Source organism: Choloepus didactylus, chromosome 18 (genome assembly GCF_015220235.1).
Source record: "Choloepus didactylus isolate mChoDid1 chromosome 18, mChoDid1.pri, whole genome shotgun sequence".
Taxonomy (NCBI): Eukaryota; Metazoa; Chordata; class Mammalia; order Pilosa; family Megalonychidae; genus Choloepus; species Choloepus didactylus.
The window spans coordinates 5,836,436-5,855,057 of record NC_051324.1 but is presented as its reverse complement, the minus strand read 5'-3'; the positions used below and the strand labels follow the sequence as shown (position 1 = coordinate 5,855,057).

General features: G+C 44.1%; 1 protein-coding gene across 2 annotated transcripts in view; it reads right to left on the bottom strand.

Moving 5' to 3' along the window:
* Nucleotides 1-18,622, bottom strand: part of ELAC2 (elaC ribonuclease Z 2) — a 36,303-nt gene that overhangs the window by 5,445 nt on the left and 12,236 nt on the right. For both annotated transcript variants that reach the window (XR_005212588.1, XM_037808244.1), the window contains exons 8-15: nucleotides 8,181-8,239; nucleotides 5,875-5,933; nucleotides 5,712-5,784; nucleotides 5,043-5,155; nucleotides 3,516-3,611; nucleotides 2,445-2,583; nucleotides 2,287-2,372; nucleotides 241-359 (exon numbers count right to left, since the gene is read on the bottom strand). Coding sequence is in view for 1 of the 2 variants with exons in the window: in XM_037808244.1 (XP_037664172.1) it covers nucleotides 241-359; nucleotides 2,287-2,372; nucleotides 2,445-2,583; nucleotides 3,516-3,611; nucleotides 5,043-5,155; nucleotides 5,712-5,784; nucleotides 5,875-5,933; nucleotides 8,181-8,239 (744 nt within the window). In the remaining variant the exon portion in view is untranslated. The remainder of the gene's footprint in view (nucleotides 1-240; nucleotides 360-2,286; nucleotides 2,373-2,444; nucleotides 2,584-3,515; nucleotides 3,612-5,042; nucleotides 5,156-5,711; nucleotides 5,785-5,874; nucleotides 5,934-8,180; nucleotides 8,240-18,622) is intronic.

Sequence of the window (18,622 nt, the reverse complement as noted above, 5' to 3'; positions counted from 1 at the left end):
CTCTTGCCACAGGACCACATGCTCTGTGTCTCCCCATGCAGCTGTGCCAGGGAGGAAAGCACCCCAAATCACAGGTAAGGAGGCAGAGCCCTGATTCAAACCCAGGAGGTATGATGTGTAAAGCCCGCACCCCCACCCCACAGGGCCTCTTGCTGCCTCGCAGGCCCGTGTGCCCATTTGCAAGGGCCTCATGACATGCAAACCAGAAAGCCAGTCACCAGGAGGCTGCATGCCACCCACCTGCAGGGGCTGGGCTGTCCTGCATGCTCTTCCTGTATTCCCGCACACTCTCCTGGAAATTGGGGAGCTCCTGGGCCTCAGCAATAAATTCGTCAGGATTGCAGGTAACAGTGGCGTCCCTGCGGGGGGAGAGGGGCCCCAGATGACCAAGGGGGTGTGGGCACCAGTTTCGACATTGCAATATATTATGGAAATAATCTGCAGAAGGTTCATTCAGATTGAAAAGCCCCAAGGACCCCACAGAGTCAAAACAAACAAAAAAACCCCATGCCCTTCTTCCCCTTTCAACTCCCTCTGGACACCTTTTGAAATCCCCCCTGAAGTGGCTGACCCAGCTAGCCAACCAAGCCCCTAGTTCGTTACATTTGACCCATACAAGATAAGCCCTAACCAAACCCACTCCTACAAGACAGATAAATTCCTGGCCAATAGGAGTCATGCTAACATCCTTTTTATATTATAAAACCATCTGCTATTCCTAGAAGCTTGAAGCTGCTTCCATTTTTCCAAGTAACCTGGCTTGCTTGCTGCTGTAAAGCTTCTAGTGTCCTGAATAAAATGCTGCATCTAAAAACTCATCTCCAATTTGTCTTTTGACAAGAGGAAGATTAAAGACTATGCAACAAACACCTTGGGCATTTGTTCTCCTGCCACCGGAATATTTCTCAGCTGAGTGGGGAGCTTCAGAGCTCCAGAGCAAGCTCCGCACAGCTCTAGCCACTCGGAACACCTCTGGGACTCGGCAGCACGGCCACCTGGGCTGGATAACCCTCGGTTGTGGGCAGCCATCCTGTGCACTGTGGGGTGCTGGGCAGCATCCCTGGCCTCCACCCACCAGATGCCAGCGACACACCCCTCCCTCCAGTCACAATAACCAAAAAAGCCCCCAGACAGTACCAACATCCTGCAGGGGTGGGGAGAAGCACAGGTCTCGCATGCTACCGATCACCTGAGAACTGCAGAACTCGGTTCTGAAGCTCTAGCGGGAGCAGGGGTGGGGGCTGAGGTTCCCGGTTTTAGCAAGCCCTGGGGTACTGCGTCTGCTGTCTGTCCAGACCGCACCAAGTAGTGAGGCCCTGGCCCAGTGGCTCGTGGGCTGGGCAGTACAGTCACCGAGGAAGCTTGTTAAATGATCTCAGGCCTGACTCGGGAGATTCCAGCTCAGGAGGTTGGGGACAGGGCCCAGGAACTGTGTTTTTAGTGGACCGTGCAGACTCTGACAAAGCGACAGCAGCCTCTTAAACCCCAACTTGTCATCTGTGGGCCCAACAGGCTACCACATGGTCTCTTAGCACTCTGTCACCACGGCAGAACCCAAGCTTCCAGAAATAACCCAAAACCTGGCCTACTCTAATACAGACACTGTGAAGTGGACAGAAAACATCAAGTTATTCAAGTTCCAGATCATAAATATTAAATTAAGACATGGAACAATGAGCCTTTTCTCAAAAAGCTTCACTCTGACCCAGTAACCCCACATCTAGGAATTACCCAAAGGGAACAGCGTTCCAATCAAAGATTTATATTCGAGACACTGTTTCATTTAAATAGGGAAAAACTGAAACCATCCCAAACGAGTAACTAACCCTATATGGAACACCAATAAAACCCTCTGCTGAAGGCAACACAGGAAAAGACCGACAAAGTGTCAGGCCATAAACCTGCACATACTTTTGTCTTTTTAAAGACATCCCCAGACACCCAAAGGCCAAAACCCTACAATGTTAACCGTTACCTGTGAGTGACAGGATCGCAGGATCATGATTTTTTTTGTTACACATTTCTTAATTTTTATATTATAAAACTGCACACATGGACCAATGCTGTTACCAGTGAAAAAGCATTTTAGGAAAGGGATGGCCATCGGCCCGACTCCTGCCCACCCACCACCCAGGCCAGGGTCAGCCGCTCTTGTGGGTAACAGGCTCTCCTGCAGCGGCAGAGCTGAATGGTGCGAGGGACTGCGTGGCCCGTGCAACATGCAGCCCCGCAGCGTGTACTCTCTGGCTGACCCCTGCCTGGGCCCACCCGCAGCCCTTCACCCACCTCTGCCACTCCCGCCGGGGGCGCAGCTGGTACTTGAGCAGGCACTCGCCCCGCACGGTGGGCACGCTGCAGGTGGCACCGTCCTCCTGAAAGAGAGACACAGCCCCTGGAGCAGGAGGACAGGCGGGAGCGGGGTGGGGAGCTGAGCCGGGACGTACCTTAGGGTGGACGCTGGCGAGTGGGGGGAAGATGTCTGGGTGGATGAGGTTGAGCTGCGTCTGGATCTTGTGGCTGCGGAGGTTGTGAACCGATGTGCAGTTCTCATTCAGGATCAAGTGCTGCGTGTCAGGCCCAAACCTAGGGCAGAAAGGAACCAACGCTTGCAGCCTCTCCCTGGAACACACACACTGTTGGGTGCACTGGAGCGGTTACGCAGGTAAAAAGTGTTCAAAACGAGTCGAGTACTCAAAATGAGGACACTGACTCGTCCAAGTTACTGTTATTAAAGTGGCCAAATGTAATTCAACCCCTTCTGTCTCAAAATCCAGGGTCCTCTCCAACCTCAGTTTAAAAAATTAATGGAAGAAAAAATAGAAATAGTAAGCTGCTCAGGGTGTACAGATAGGGATTTGGAAACAAAATGCAGCATGGAATGAAAGAAGAAAAGGCCTAATAAGAAAGCACCTAATTACGTTAAGATTCCAATCGTGAGGAATAGAGGACAGAGCTGAAGGGCAAGAGCCAGCCGGGATAAGGGGGAAGCAGGGACGAGTGCCGTGTGGGCAGTACCAGGCTTCCCTGTGCTCCAAACCCAGTCTGAGTCACTCCTCCCACCTGCCAGCCTTGCCCCGTGAGACGAGAGGAAGAGGCAGTGAGCTCACCTTCCAGTGACTAAATTTCCACAATAAATGTACCTCACAGAACTGCTGGGAAGATGCAGGTCAATGAACTGAACAGTAAAGTATTTCACATCCTGCCTGACACTTGGTAGGCACTCAAGAAACCAAAGCAATTATTTCATCCCCAAGTCTCTTTAGGATACACACAAGCAGCCTCAACAGGAAGGCCTGCTTTGTCCGGTCCCCAGTCGAACCCAGCCCTGGCCCTGCTGGAAGCGAGCCCCTGCCCCTCCCGGGAAAGGCCCTGCTCCACTGGCGAGGCACAGCGGCTGCTCCCGCGGTCGGAGGGGGGCAGCACTCCAGCGAGCCCCCGGGAGGAAGGGCTGGCAGCACTGAACCAAGCACAGCAGAGGCGAGGAGCGCTGGGAGCCGCCCCGGGCCCGGGCCTACCTCTCCATCCACTGCTGGTACCTCCCATCCAGAAGCACCGCCTCGGGGGCCAGGTGAGCCACCAGGGCCACGGGAGCCTCGGCCTTCCCTTGGTACCTGCAAGGAGAGTGGGACTCTGCTCCGTAGAGGGATACAAACTTGGTGGGGAAGACACAGACCGTGCACAACAGAGACTCTGCCAGCCAGGGAGTGGGTGCTGATCAGCTCTGCCCCCCGAGAGCTCTCCCTTCCCACAGCCCCTGCTGCAGGGGCTGCCTGAGCACAGATGGGCCCCCAAAGCTGGGCTGTTTCCACCTGAGGGGGCTTCGCTAACAGGCAGCTTTGCCCTGGGACGTGCCGCCGGCCCGGCTGACCCTCTCAAGGCTGTGCTGCATCTGAGATGCTTCCTGCCCGGTCCTCTCTCCTGCCCTCTGTCCCTCCCACCCGAGGCCAGGCCTGCAGGGTAGCACAAAGGCTTTCTCGCTGCCTGCCCACTCCCTCCTTTATTTTCACAGGTGTTTTCCCCCAAAAATCTCAGGCACTTCCAATTCCACTTTGGGGTCTGCCTTTCAGAGGACCCGAGACACAGGTCCAGAACCTAGCACTGTCTGCAATCCCACCACCCAGACAGAACCAGTTATTAAATGTTGATAGGTCCCTTCCAATTCCCTTAAAAAACGAGTCAGAAACAGTAGCTGGTTTTATTTACCCCCCACACCCACAGGCTCAAGACCTGTGTATTTAAACCTGAGGGCAGCAGGCCAGAGCCCAGGGCTCTCCACGCACGCCCCAGGCACAGTAACCTGAGTGGCCCTGCCGCCACGGTGTGGGTAAAACATAAAACCCTCGCCACCAGGACGCCCAAATTCACCCCAAGAGAATAAAGTGGAACCCAAGAGAAACTTAACACGCTAGCTCCTAACACACAAAAGGAGTTGTTGTGCTAAGGAGAATAAAACAGTAAGTGGAAAAAAAAAGATAAAAATTAGGAGCAGGAAAAACATAGAATAAACCTTTATGAGGGAAGAAACGTTGAAGCATACACACGTCAGTCAAAGACGCGACCCAGGATTAAAGCCGAACTGCACAACCTTTTTGGAGGCCCTCGGGTCAGACGGGTGTTCCCAGGCTGCAAATCTGTCCCTTATCAGAGTCTGGACCGAGAATGCCTCAAATACCTCTTTCCCACCTTATTAGTTTCCATATATGTAAGATGGGTAAATCCATTTAGGTAAAAATAATACAAATAATGGATCTGAGTACTAAATGTAACTCAGGAAAGCTCTAGATCTTATTTTAGACTTAGAACAGACCACTGATCCCCTGGTCCACAAACGCCTCTGGTTTTGTCTCTTCTAGCGGCTCTGAGCCGAGCTCCAGGAGGCCCACAGCCTCCCAGACCAGGCGGGTCCTGCCCAGGGGAACAACCCGACTCGGCGTTTCAGGCCGAGGCAGTGGCGCCCAGAGGCCCTGCTCTGCGTCCACGTGAATGCTGGGCCGCGCCTCGTGGGCTGTGTGTCTGTCCTCACCCCTGAGGACGCACGTTACCTCTTGAAGGTGCCGTTCTCACAGATGGGCTGGATGAACCCTTCATCTGGACATTCCACCACAACAAAGGCAGGACCAGGATCCGGAGGAGTACAGACCTCGTCAGGCAAAATCTGCAAAATCCAACAAGCCGGCTGCCAGGGTCCCGGAGCTCCCCCAGAGCGGGGCCACGGCTGGGCAGACACCTCGAAAGGCCTACGTCTCAGCGGCTGAGCAAGCACCGACCCTGAGGGGGGACGCCTGCTCTCCTCGCCTAGCCGCGGAAAGCGTTACAAGCCCGCAGTGGCTAGGAAGCCGGTGCCGGCGTCTGAGGGGCTCGGTGCCCTGTGGCCGCTGGTCCCAACACCCTCGGAGGCCAGAGCAATCGAGCTGGCCAGGACCACCGGGGAGCAGTGCCGGGAGCCAGGGGCAGGCCCTCCTGAGGGGACACGGTGCAGGGAAAGGCTTCCCTCTCCTGAGAATCAAGTAGCCACAGAAACAGCCCAGAGCGGCCAGCACCTGAATGCAGGACAAACCCAGACACAAGGCCCTGCCTTACTGCTCAGCCAGGTGAGGGAGTCCAAGCTGCCCCACTCCCCTAAGGAAGCGGGGTCCGGAGGGCCTCAAGGAGACGGAGGCTCGGCCTCAGGCCCCGCAGCTGCTGAAGCACCGTGAAAAGCAGCGCCTCACCTCTCTCCCCTCGTACGTGACGCTTTTCCCGTCCTTGACCGCGGCAATGATGGGCGCGATGGCGGCCGTGCCCCTGGAAGGGAGAGACCAGCCCCCGGATGACGACCTTCCGTGAGCGAAAGCAATGCCCACCGATCCCAACAGCCGTGGCCCCGGCACTCACACTGGGAGGCCCAGCTCCTTTGCTTTGAGCACCAGGAAGTTTCCTTTCTTCAAGTGGAGCTGCAGCGGAGAGAACTCACATGTAATCTCAGTGGCTCATAAAGAAGCTCGGTTTTAATCAGTTTTCTTAAAAGTGTATTTTTCTGGGTTTTTTTTTTTAATTTTTTTTTTTTTTAATACTTCATGAAGATGTAGGTTTTTGCTTTCAGTAAAGGTTTACGGTATTCTGGACAAGTGATTTATTTTGAAATGCTTTTGTACTAAAAGCTGATAGATTTAAAATACAGGGCTTTATTTCCTAAAGCTAAAGCAAGTTACAAATTTAATAGGATGTAGTTCATTTCTGCATCATGGTTAGTTTGTTTTCCTCTCGTATCCTTTCTGCACCTGTCAGTAGCTAAAGGAACATCACCAGAACATTGACTAACACAGATATGATCAAACAAATCACTGGATAATGCAATATTCCGATATTGGATGATTTTTTCTTTACCATTTTTCAAATATTTGGCAATATAGTGCTGTGGCTTTTAATTGCAATAAAAAAATTCCAAAAATACTCTTCTTATATTAAGTGGGCAAATAATCTTATCATAAAAATTCAAACTCATCACTCTATGCCTAAGCTTCTGCCCACTTTTGGATTTACATATTTCACACACAATAAGAGAAAAAGGTCAGAAATGGCATATAAATGTACCAAGTCTTTGAGGGTTGAAATTATAGTTGATTTTCATTTTCTTCTTTAAATTTTAGTGAATTATTTACATTTTCTCTTAGCTTTGTGAAGTGACGAAATTACTCTTAGGGCATAGTCTCAAATCTGGGTCCCGAAGTCTCATCCTCAGGACTCCAGTTTTCATTCTTGAAAAATACTGTCTCAGAGGAAGGATCACAGTGTTAAGTGTGAGCACCCGACACACAGACGACAGAGTCTAGCTGAGTCTTAGCTAACGACATGAACAAGCACTGTCCTGACCATCCTCTCCACCCAAACGGGCTTGAGGATAGAAACGAAATGTTTTCCATGTTTTAACGGAAACTTGGAGACCTAAGGCAGGGAAAACACATCCTTCCACCAAGAGCCAAATTCACCCACGGAGGGACCACTGTCCACGTGGGGGAAAGCAGAGGGTTTGAGAGACAACGGGAACCAGGGTGGGAGCCAGCGAGTCCCTGAGGAGTCCAGCAGCAGCCAGACCCCAGCCTCTCCAACAATGGGGGTTTCACAGACGCTTATGCCAGGGCCTATGTTCTCTGACCCCCCAGACCTTGAGCCAGCTTAGCTCTACTGGCTCCCAAACCCACAGCAGATTAACAAGAGGGAAAAAAGGCCACAGGTCAAGCCAGTGACCGTGGCTCTCAGAGGCGGCAACGGACATCAAAGGAGGAAGCAGGGACACCAGGGCCAGTCAGGCCAGGCAGCAACCAGGGACAGCGGCCGGAGAGCACGGCTGCCGCAGGTTACGGATGAGCCACATTTCCTGCTCAGCGCAGCCCATTTAGGAAGGGAGGAAGGACCCAGTACAATTTAAAGATTACTATATAAAATAATTTTTAAAAATTACTTTGCTACCTAAAAACTCATGTGTACGAAAGTAATAAATCTACTGACAATACCAATTAACTTATAAAAATTATTATTCAAATAAATCGATGGAAGTGACACTGGCAATGGCCCTACAACCCATAACTATTATTACTACTGACCTTCCACAATGGTTTTCACTTTGGGGTGTTATACTTTGAATGAAAATTCCAAATATATTTTAAAATCAGCATTATTTCTTTAAAAAGAAATCAAAGCCCACAAAAGGACAACGTAGTCTACTTGTTGTGGATTCTATTACAATAAAAATTTAATGCAAAGTCCTATTAAAAACAGGACTTCAGTCAGTTCTTAAATATAGATTGCTGTAATAATTTTTCTAACAGAATGTGACCACTTTGGATTTGCAGATCTAGGCCTTTGTGAACACCAGCTAAGATAAAAATCATTCCAATGGTGGTACCTGAACTTCGGTAAAGTGAAATAAATTAAGGAGACAACTGTTCCAAGGGGACCAATTTAACCAAATATGAAATGATGTAGACTGACAGAACACAGTAAGAGAATCTGGAGGGATTCAGAAGTAAAGGTGGTATTCTGAGGAACAAGGGCTCCATCTGCGTGTGCTTCTTCTCGGCACGGGTGAGTCAGGAGCTGCCACCTTCACACTTTTGGCTAAGTACTGACCAAAAGTTGCCGCCCACACCACTCACTGGCCACCACACACGCTCACTCGAAACCCAGCAGAGGCCTCTTACCTTACAGATGAACGCCACAACCAATGAAGGGTCCCGGCTGCCTGCTTTCCGACTAACACCTATAGGAACACAAATGATTTCAACAAGGTAAATGTGAGGTTTCTTTAAGCCTTACAGAAAGATGATCATTCGATACCTCATCTGACTTCATACAAAAAGTAAATGGACATAACCGTGCCAATTCAAAGGCTGTAGAAAACACTACTGTCCTCAGACTTTTCCCGTGAACATTTATGTTCAGATCTGTTTGGGTAAATGGAAAACACAGAACTCAAAACAGAAAAGCTCTTGCACATGCGAGTATTATTACCTAGGAATGGAGGAGAGAGAAATTCAAGTTGTAATGTCCTTTAGCAACAAGTCTTGAGGGGGATCCAAGATGACGGATTAGCAGAGACAGCAAAATTCTCCTCCGTGAACAACACTAGATAAAAGCCAGAAAGTGCTCCAGAATGGTGGTTCCTGGATTCCACCGGCTGGGCAGGGATGTTTACATCCACAGTGACCGTGCACTTGGAGAAACTGCGAGACTGTGTTCGGAGTTGTGTGAGTGTCTGATCCGGAGGGCTGCTGGGGAAACAGCAGCTGGAGTCGTGCGGCGGTGGGGAGAAACCCAGAGACTGTGTTCGGAGGAGGGTTAGAGTAAGACCCAGAAAGCGGCCAGGAAGCCGGCAGTGGGAGCCACAGTCGAGCGCAGTGGGGAGTGCCTTACACACCCCAGGCACCCGCCTCAGTATCTGGCACTGGAGACAGCCCTTTGCATACCCGCAGCTAAGAGCCCCCAAGCCAGGGATGAGCCGCTGCAGCAGGCAGATGATGGCGGAAGTGGGTAGTTTCCATGTCCCGTGCAGCCATCTTTGTAGCAAGCTGGGAGACACCCCTTCACAGTGCTGCAGCCGAGAGCTTCCTTAGGCAAATTCAGGATTCGGCTGGCTTGTGACGGTGCACGATATCCCTTGGTAGAAGCCTGCAGGGTGCACAGCCTAGAGGCAGGGGTGTCACACGGAAGTGCCAAGAACCCTACATCAATCCCAGGGACTTGTGGACCCATGGCAGAGACAGACTGTGGGGAATCTGAGCTGAAGGGTTAGACGCATTCTGCAGCCGCAGGGTATTCCAGACACAGCCCTGGGAATGGCTGTGAGTACTGGGTCTTAAAGCCCTCTTCCCTGTCAAACTGCACAGGGCACGCCCCCCACCCACAGGACTGGTGGTCCCCACTTCACACAGAAAATTGGTGCCCTGACTGGACATCCACATGGTTTGGACCCCAACTCGCTGCACAGACAAAAGTTGGGGAGAACTGGATTGAGGGTAAGATATGGCTTGGGAGCGCCATCTGCCGGTAGGTCAGGGAAAGTGCACTGCACCAAGCTGTATCTGTCAAATTACAGGTAACTGTTTAAATAAGCCTGCATATCCTAAAAGAACACTATCAAGATAAGCAAATGCCAAGAAGCCAAAAACAACAGAAAATTATGAAGCATATGAAGAAATCAGGAGATATGGATAACCCAAATGCCCAAATTAAAAAAACCAGGAGACACAGAACTTACAGCAATTAATCAAAGAAGTAATCGCAAACACCAATAACACGGCTCAGGATATAAAGGACAACAAAAAGGCCGTAGAAGAGCATAAAGAAGAATTTGCAAGAGTAAATAAAAAAATAGAGGATCTTATGGAAATAAAAGAAACTGTTGATCAAATTAAAAAGATTCTTGAAACACATACCAACAGATTAGAGAAAGCAGAGGAATGAATAAGCAATCTTGAAGAAAGTACGTTGGAAAGTGAAAGCACAAAAGAACTAATGGTGAAAAAAATCAAAAACTTTGAAATGGATCTCAGGGATATGATGGACAATATGAAGTGCACAAATTTAAGAATCATCAGCATTCCAGAAGGGGAAGAGAATGGTAAAGGTCTAGGAAGAGTATTCAAAGACATCATTGGGGAAAACTTCCCAACCCTTCTAAATGACAGAAATGAGCATATCATAGTTTGGATTTATTCTGTTTGGAGTTCGTTGGGCATCTATGATATGCTCATTTCGAACGAACTGCAAACAGAATAAATCCAAATAAACCCACTCCAAGACATGTTCTGATCAGATTGTCAAATACTGAACAGAAGGAGGAAGTTCTGAAAGCAGCAAGAAAGAAGCGACACCACATACAAGGGAAACAACATAAGACTAAGCAGTGACGACTCAGCAGCCACCGAGGAGGCGAGAAGGCAGTGGTATGACATACTGAAAATTCTGAGAGAAAAACTGACAGCAAGAATTCTTTATCCAGCAAAGCTCTCCTTCAAATTTGAGGGAGAGCATTAAAATCTTCACAAACAAATGCTGAGAGAATTTGCTAACAAGAGACGTGCCTTACGAGAAATACTGAAGGGAGCATTACCGGCTGAGAAAAACAGAAAGGAGAGAGGGATCTGGAGAAGGGCACAGAACTAAAGAGTTTTTGTAAGGGTATGTTAAAGGAAATAAAGAGAGGAAAAAAATATATCTGACGAATAAAAACCAAAGGATATGATGGCTGATTCAAGAATTGCCTTCACAGTAATGACTGAATGTGAATGGATTAAACCTCCCAATTAAAAGAAAGAGACTGGCAGAATGGATTAACAAATAAGATCAATAGGTTGCTTACATGAGACTCATCTTAGACCCAGAGACACAAAGAAATTGAAAGTGAAAGGATGGAAAAAAACATTCCATGCAAACTACAGCCAAAAGAAAACAGGAGTAGCAATATTGATATCAAAGAAAATAGCCTTTAAATGCAAGGATGTCATAAGTGACAAAGAAGGACATTATATACTAATAAAAGGGACAATTCAGCAAGAAGAAATAACCATCATAAATGTCTATGCAGCCAATCAAGGTGCACCAAAGTGCATGAGACAAACATTGGCAAAATTGAAGAAAGCAATAGATGTTTCCACAATAATCATGGGAGACTTCAATACACCACTCTCTCCTTTATCTAGATCAACCAGACAGAGGACCAATAAAGGAAATTAAAAACCTAAATGTGATAAATGAATTTGACTTAAAAGATATACAGAGCATCACTTCCCAGGATACACATTCTTCTCTAGTGCCCACAGAACTTTCTCCAGAAGAGATCATATGTGGCCCATACAACAAGCCTCAATAAATTTAAAAAGATTGACATTATTCAAAGCACATTCTCTGATCACAATGGAATACAACTAGAAACCAAAAACCATCAAAGATGTAGAACATTCACAAACATAAAGACATTAAACACTACACTCCTAAGCAATCAGTGGGCTAAAGAAGAAACAGCAAAAGACATTGCTAAATACCTAGAGATGAATGAAAACGAGAGCACAACATATCAAAATTTATGGGATGTAACGAAGGAGGTATTGAGGGGGAAATTTATAGCTCTCAAAGTATACATTAAAAAGGAAGAGAGAGCTAAAAGCAAAGAACTAATGGAACAAATAAAGAAGCCAGAAAATGAACAGCAAACTATTCCTAAACCAAGTAGAAGAAAAGAAATAACAAGGAATAAAGCAGAAATAAAAGAGAACAAAAAACAATACAGAGAATAAATAAAACCAAAAGTTGGTTCTTTGAGAAGATCAACAAGACTGACAAGCCCTTAGCTAGGCAACCAAATCAAAGAGAGAAGACCCAAATCAACAAAACAATAAATGAGAGAGGGGACATTACTGCAGATCACAAAGAAATTTAAAAAATCATAAGAGGATATTATGAACAACTGTTTGCCAACAAACTAGATAATGTAGAGGAAATGGACAATTTCCTGGAAACACATGAACCACCTAGACTGACCAGAGAAGAAACAGAAGACCTCAACAAACCAATCACAAGCAAAGAGACCCAATCAGTCATCAGAAAACTTCCCACAAATAAAACCCCAGGGCCAGATGCTTCAAAGCCATCTTTTGGCTTTTCAAACTTTTCAAAAAGAACTGACACCAATCCTACTTAAACTCTTTCAAAAAACTGAAGAAAATTTAACAAACCCACCAATTCATTTTATGAAGCTAACATCACTATATTACCAAAACCAGTTAAAGACGCTACAAGAAAGGAAAACTATAGGCCAATCTCCCTCATGAATACAGAAGCAAAAATTCTCAACAAAATACTTGCAAATCAAATTGAAACACACATTAAAAATATCATACACCATGACCAAGTGGGGTTCATTCCAGGCAAGCAAGGATGGATCAATATGAGAAAGTCAATCAGTGTAATGCAAACATATTAACAAATCAAAAGGGAAAAATCAAATGATCATCTCAATAGATGCTGAAAAAGCATTTGACAAAATCCAGCATTCTTTTTTGATAAAAACACTTCAAAAGATAGGAATTGAAGGAAACGTCCTCAATATGATAAAGAGCATATATGAAAAACCCACAGCCAGCATAGTACTCAATGGTGAGAGACTGAAAGCCTTCCCTCCAAGATCAGGAACAAGACAAGGATGCCCGCTGTCACCACTGTTATTCAACATCGTGCTGGAAGTACTAGCCAGGGCAATCCGGCAAGACAAAGAAATAAAAGGCATCCAAATTGGAAAAGAAGAAGTAAAACTGTCATTGTTTGCAGATGATATGATCTTATATCTGGAAAACCCTGAGAAATCGACGATACAGCTACCAGAGCTAATAAACAAATTTAGCAAAGTAGCGGGATACAAGATTAATGCACATAAGTCAGTAATGTTTCTATATGCTAGAAATGAACAAACTGAAGAGACACTCAAGAAAAAGATACCATTTTCAATAGCAACTAAAAAAATCAGGTACCTAGGAATAAACTTAACCAAAGATGTAAAAGACCTATATAAAGGAAACTACGTAGCTCTACTAAAACAAATAGAAGGGGACCTTAAAAGATGGAAAAATATTCCATGTTCATGGATAGGAAGGCTAAATGTCATTAAGATGTCAATTCTACCCAAACTCATCTACAGATTCCATGCAATCCCAATCAAAATTCCACCAGCCTACTTTGCAGACTTGGAAAGGTTAGTTATCAAATTTATTTGGAAAGGGAAGACGCCTCGAATTGCTAAAGACACTCTAAAAAAGAAAAACGAAGTGGGAGGACTTACACTCCCTGACTTTGAAGCTTATTATAAAGCCACAGTTGTCAAAACAGCATGGTACTGACACAAAGATAGACGTATAGATCAATGGAATCGGATTGAGAACTCGGAGATAGACCCCCAGATGGCCGACTCACCTTTGATAAGGCCTCCCCCAGGCACTGAACTGGGTCACAATGGTCTTTTCAACAAATGGGGCTGGGAGAGTTGGATATCCATATCCAAAAGAATGAAAGAGGACCCCTACCTCACACCCTACACAAAAATTAACTCAAAATGGACCAAAGATCTCAATATAAAAGAAAGTACCATAAAACTCCTAGAAGATAATGTAGGAAAACATCTTCAAGACCTTGTATTAGGCGGACACTTCCTAGACTTTACACCCAAAGCACAAGCAACAAAAGAAAAAATAGATAAATGGGAACTCCTCAAGCTTAGAAGTTTCTGTACCTCAAAGGAATTTCTCAAAAAGGTAAAGAGGCAGCCAACTCAATGGGAAAAAATTTTTGGAAACCATGTATCTGACAGAAGACTGATATCTTGCATATATAAAGAAATCCTACAACTCAATGACAATAGTACAGACAGCCCAATTATAAACTGGGCAAAAGATATGAAAAGACAGTTCTCTGAAGAGGAAATACAAATGGCCAAGAAACACATGAAAAAATGTTCAGCTGCACTAGCTATTAGAGATGCAAATTAAGACCACAATGAGATACCATCTCACACCAATTAAAATGGCTGCCATTAAACACACAGGAAACTACAAATGCTGGAGGGGATGTGGAGAAAATGGAACTCTTATTCATTGTTGGTGACTGTATAATGGTTCAGCCACTCTGGAAGTCAGTCTGGCAGTTCCTTAGAAAACTAGATATAGAGTTACTGTTCGATCCAGCGATTGCACTTCTAGGTATATACCCAGAAATCGGAAAGCAGTGACATGAACAGATATCTGCATGCCATTGTTCATAGCAGCATTATTCACAATTGCCAAGAGACGGAAACAACCCAAATGTCCTTCAACAGATGAGTGGATAAATAAAATGTGGTATATACACACGATGGAATACTACGCGGCAGTAAGAAGGAACGATCTCGTGAAACATATCACAACATGGATGAACCTTGAAGACATAATGCTGAGCGAAATAAGCCAGGCACAAAAAGAGAAATATTATATGCTACCATTAATGTGAACTTTGAAAAATGTAAAACAAATGGTTTATAATGTAGAATGTAGGGGAACTAGCGATAGAGAGCAATTAAGGAAGGGAGAACAATAAACCAAGAAGAACAGATAAGCTATCATGGGTAAATTTAACGTTCTGGGAATGCCCAGGAATGACTATAGTCTGTTAATTTCTGATGGGTATAGTAGGAAGAAGTTCACAGAAATGTTGCTATGTTAGGTAACTTTCTTGGGGTAGAGCAGGAACATGCTGGAAGTAAAGTAGTTATCTTAGGTTGTCTTTTTCTTACTCCCTTGTTATGGTCTCTTTGAAATGTTCTTTTATTGTATTTTTTTTTTAATTATTTTTATTTATTTATTTATTTTTTCATACAGTTGACTTAAAAAAAAAAAAATGTTAAAAAAAAACAAGGGAAAAAAATAAGTAGAGCCCCCTTGAGGAGCCTGTGGAGAATGCAGGGGTACTGGCCTACCCCAACTCGATGGTTGCTAACATGACCACAGACACGGGGGACTGGTGGTTTGATGGGTTGAGCCCTCTACCACAAGATTTACCCTTGGGAAGACTGTTGCTGCAAAGGAGAGGCTAGGCCTCCCTATAATTGTGCCTAAGAGCCTCCTCCCGAATGCCTCTTTGTTGCTCAGATGTGGCCCTCTCTCTCTACCTAACTTGAAAGGTGAAATCACTGCCCTCCCCACTACGTGGGATCAGACACCCAGGGGAGTGAATCTCCCTGGCAACGTGGAATATGACTCCCGGGGAGGAATGTAGAGCCGGCATCGTGGGATGGAGAACATCATCTTGACCAAAAGGGGGATGTGAAAGGAAATGAAATAAGCTTCAGAGGCAGAGAGATTCCAAAAGGAGCCGAGAGGTCACTCTGGGTGGGCACTTTTAAGCACAATTTAGACAACCCTTTTTAGGTTCTAAAGAATTGGGGTAGCTAGTGGTAGATACCTGAAACTATCAAACTACAACCCAGAACCCATGAATCCCAAAGACAATTGCATAAAAATGTAGCTTATGAGGGGTGACAATGGGATTGGGAAAGCCATAAGGACCACACTCCACTTTGTCTAGTTTATGGATGGATGAGTAGAAAAATAGGGGAAGGAAACAAACAAACAAACAGACAAAGGCACCCAGTGTTCTTTTTTACTTTAATTGCTCTTTTTCACTTTTATTATTATTCTTGTTATTTTTGTGTGTGTGCTAATGAAGGTGTCAGGGATTGATTTAGGTGATGAATGTACAACTATATAATGGTACTGTGAACAATTGAATGTACGATTTGTTTTGTATGACTGCATGGTATGTGAATATATCTCAATAAAATGAATATTTAAAATAAAATAAAATAAAGCTATTGGATCCATTTGGGAATATGAAATATGTTAACAATTATTCCAACCGTACTAACAACTGATTGGTAGCTATTTATTACAATACTTTCCTTGTTACTAAAAGAGGAAGAATGATGTAATTGAATAAATATTAAGAACAAATGAATTGCAGTTAGCTTGAGAATAGGCAGGGTAATCATTGTTTCCCAATTATTGTAAAATAATACTATGAAGTTGCCTCAATAAATCTTGGTATCCTAGTTTCTTATTTCCTGGCAACTGCCTTTATGTCATATTTGTGTTGGGCTACTCCATTTAAAACATCTTGAATAAATTTATATGATATGGTAAAAAAAGAAAAAAAAAGAAAGAAAGAAATAGAAGGGGACCTAAAAAGATGGAAAAATACTCTGTTTTCATGGATAGGAAGGCTAATGTCATCAAGATGTCAATTCTACCCAAACTCACCTACAGAGTTGATGCAATTCCAATCAAAATTCCAGCAACCTACTTTGCAGACTTGGGAACGTTAGCTATTAAATTTATTTGGAAGAGAAAGATATCTTGGATTGCTAAAAACATCCTAAAAAAGAAAAACGAAGTTGGAGGACTTGCACTTCCTGACTTCGAAGCTTACTATAAGGCCACAGTAATCAAAACAGCATGGTACTGGCACAAAGACAGAGATATTGATCAATGGAATAGAACTGAGAATTCGGAAATAGTCCCCCAGATCCACGGTCAACTGATCTTTGATACGGCCTCCAAAACCAGTGAACTGGGACATAACAGTCTCTTTGACGAATGGGGCTAGGAGAGGCGGATATCCACATCCAAAAGAATGAAAGAGGACCCCTACCTCACACCCTACACAAAAATTAACTCAATATAAGAGACAGTACCATAAAACTCCTAGAAGATAATGCAGGGAAACATCTTCAAGACCTTCTATTAGGAGGTCGCTTCTTAGACCTTACACCCAAAGGACAAGCAACAAAGGAAAAAATAGATAAATGGGAACTCCTCAAAATTCAAAGCTCCTGTACTTCAAAGGAATTTGTCAAAAGGGTGAAGAAGCAGCCAACTCAATAGGAAAAAATATTTGAAAACCATGTATCTGATAAGACTGATATCCTGCATAGATGAAGAAATCCTACAAGTCAACAAAAATAGTACAAACAACAGAATTACAGAATGGTCAAAAGACATTTCTCTGAAGTGGAAATACCAAGAGCTAAAAAATACATGAAAAAAAGGTTCATCTTCACTAGCTATTAGGGAGATGCAAATAAGACCACAATGAGATATCATCTCACACCAATTAGAATGGCTGTCATTAAACAAACAGGAAACTACAAATGCTGGAGAGGATGTGGAGAAACTGGAATTCTTATTTATTGTTGGTGGGACTCTATAATGGTACAGACACTCTGGAGGACAGTCTGGCAGTTCCTTAGAAAACTAGATATTGAGTTATCCTTTGATCCAGCAATTTCACTTCTTGATATGTACCCAGAAGACACGAAAGCAGTGACATGAACACATATTTGCACACCAACATTCATAGCGGCATTATTCACAATTGCCAAAAGATGTTAACAATCCAAATGTCCTTCAAGAGATGAGTGGACAAACAAAATGTGGTATATACACACAGTGGAATATTATGCGGCAGTAAGAAGGAATGAAGTCGTGAAACATGACAACATGGATGAACCTTGAAGACATAATGCTGAGTGAAATAAGCTAGGCACAAAAAGAAATACTGTATGTTACCACTAATGTGAACTCTGTGAGAAATGTAAACTCTGTGAGAAATGTAAAATAAATGTTTTATATTGTAGAATGTAGGGGACCTAGTGATAGTCAGCAACTAGCGAAGAGGGAACGAGACTCTAATAACAGGTAAGTTATGGAGGATAATCTTAATGTTATAGGAATGCTCAGGAATGACTATGGTTTGTTAATTTTGGGGGGGGGGGTACGGTAGGAACATGTTGGAAGTAATGCAGTTATATTAGGTTATTTGTTTTTCTTAGTCCTTTGTCTATGGTTTGTCAATTTTCTTGGGGTATGTTAGGGACATGTTGGAAGCAATGCAGTTATTTTAGGTTATTTTTCTTATTCCTTTGTTTTGTCTGAAATGTTTTTTTTAAATTTGTCGATAAAGTTTAAAAAAAGGGAATTTATAACAGTGAATCTTGCGGTGCACAATGTCCGTGATTAACTGTACAAATATTAGAAATTTCTTTCATAAACTAGAACAAATGTATGACACATTACTAGAAGTTAATAATAGAAGGGTATATGGGGGAAAATGTACCTATTGCAAACTATGTACTATACCAATACTACGAGTCAATAATGGGGGTGGTGGTTAGGGTTATGGGAGGATTTGAGTCTTCTTTTTTATTTTTATTTCTTTTCTAGAGTAATGAAAATGTTCTAAAATTGAAAAAAAATTAATTTTGGTAATGAATGCATAACTATATAATGGTACTGTGAACAACACATTGTAACACTTTGGATGACTGTATGGTATGTGAATAATCTCAATAAAATTGAATTTTAAAAAACCAGTGAAATCATACAATGCATCTTCTCCAACCACAATAAAATGAAGGCAGAAATCAGCAACAAAGGAAGGAACTGGATATTCACAAGTATGTGGAAATTAAGCAACGTACTCTTAAACTACCGGTCAAGAAAAAATCACAAGAGAAATCTGTGGGTCAAAGAAGAAATTGCAAGACAAATCAGTAAATATCTCAAGA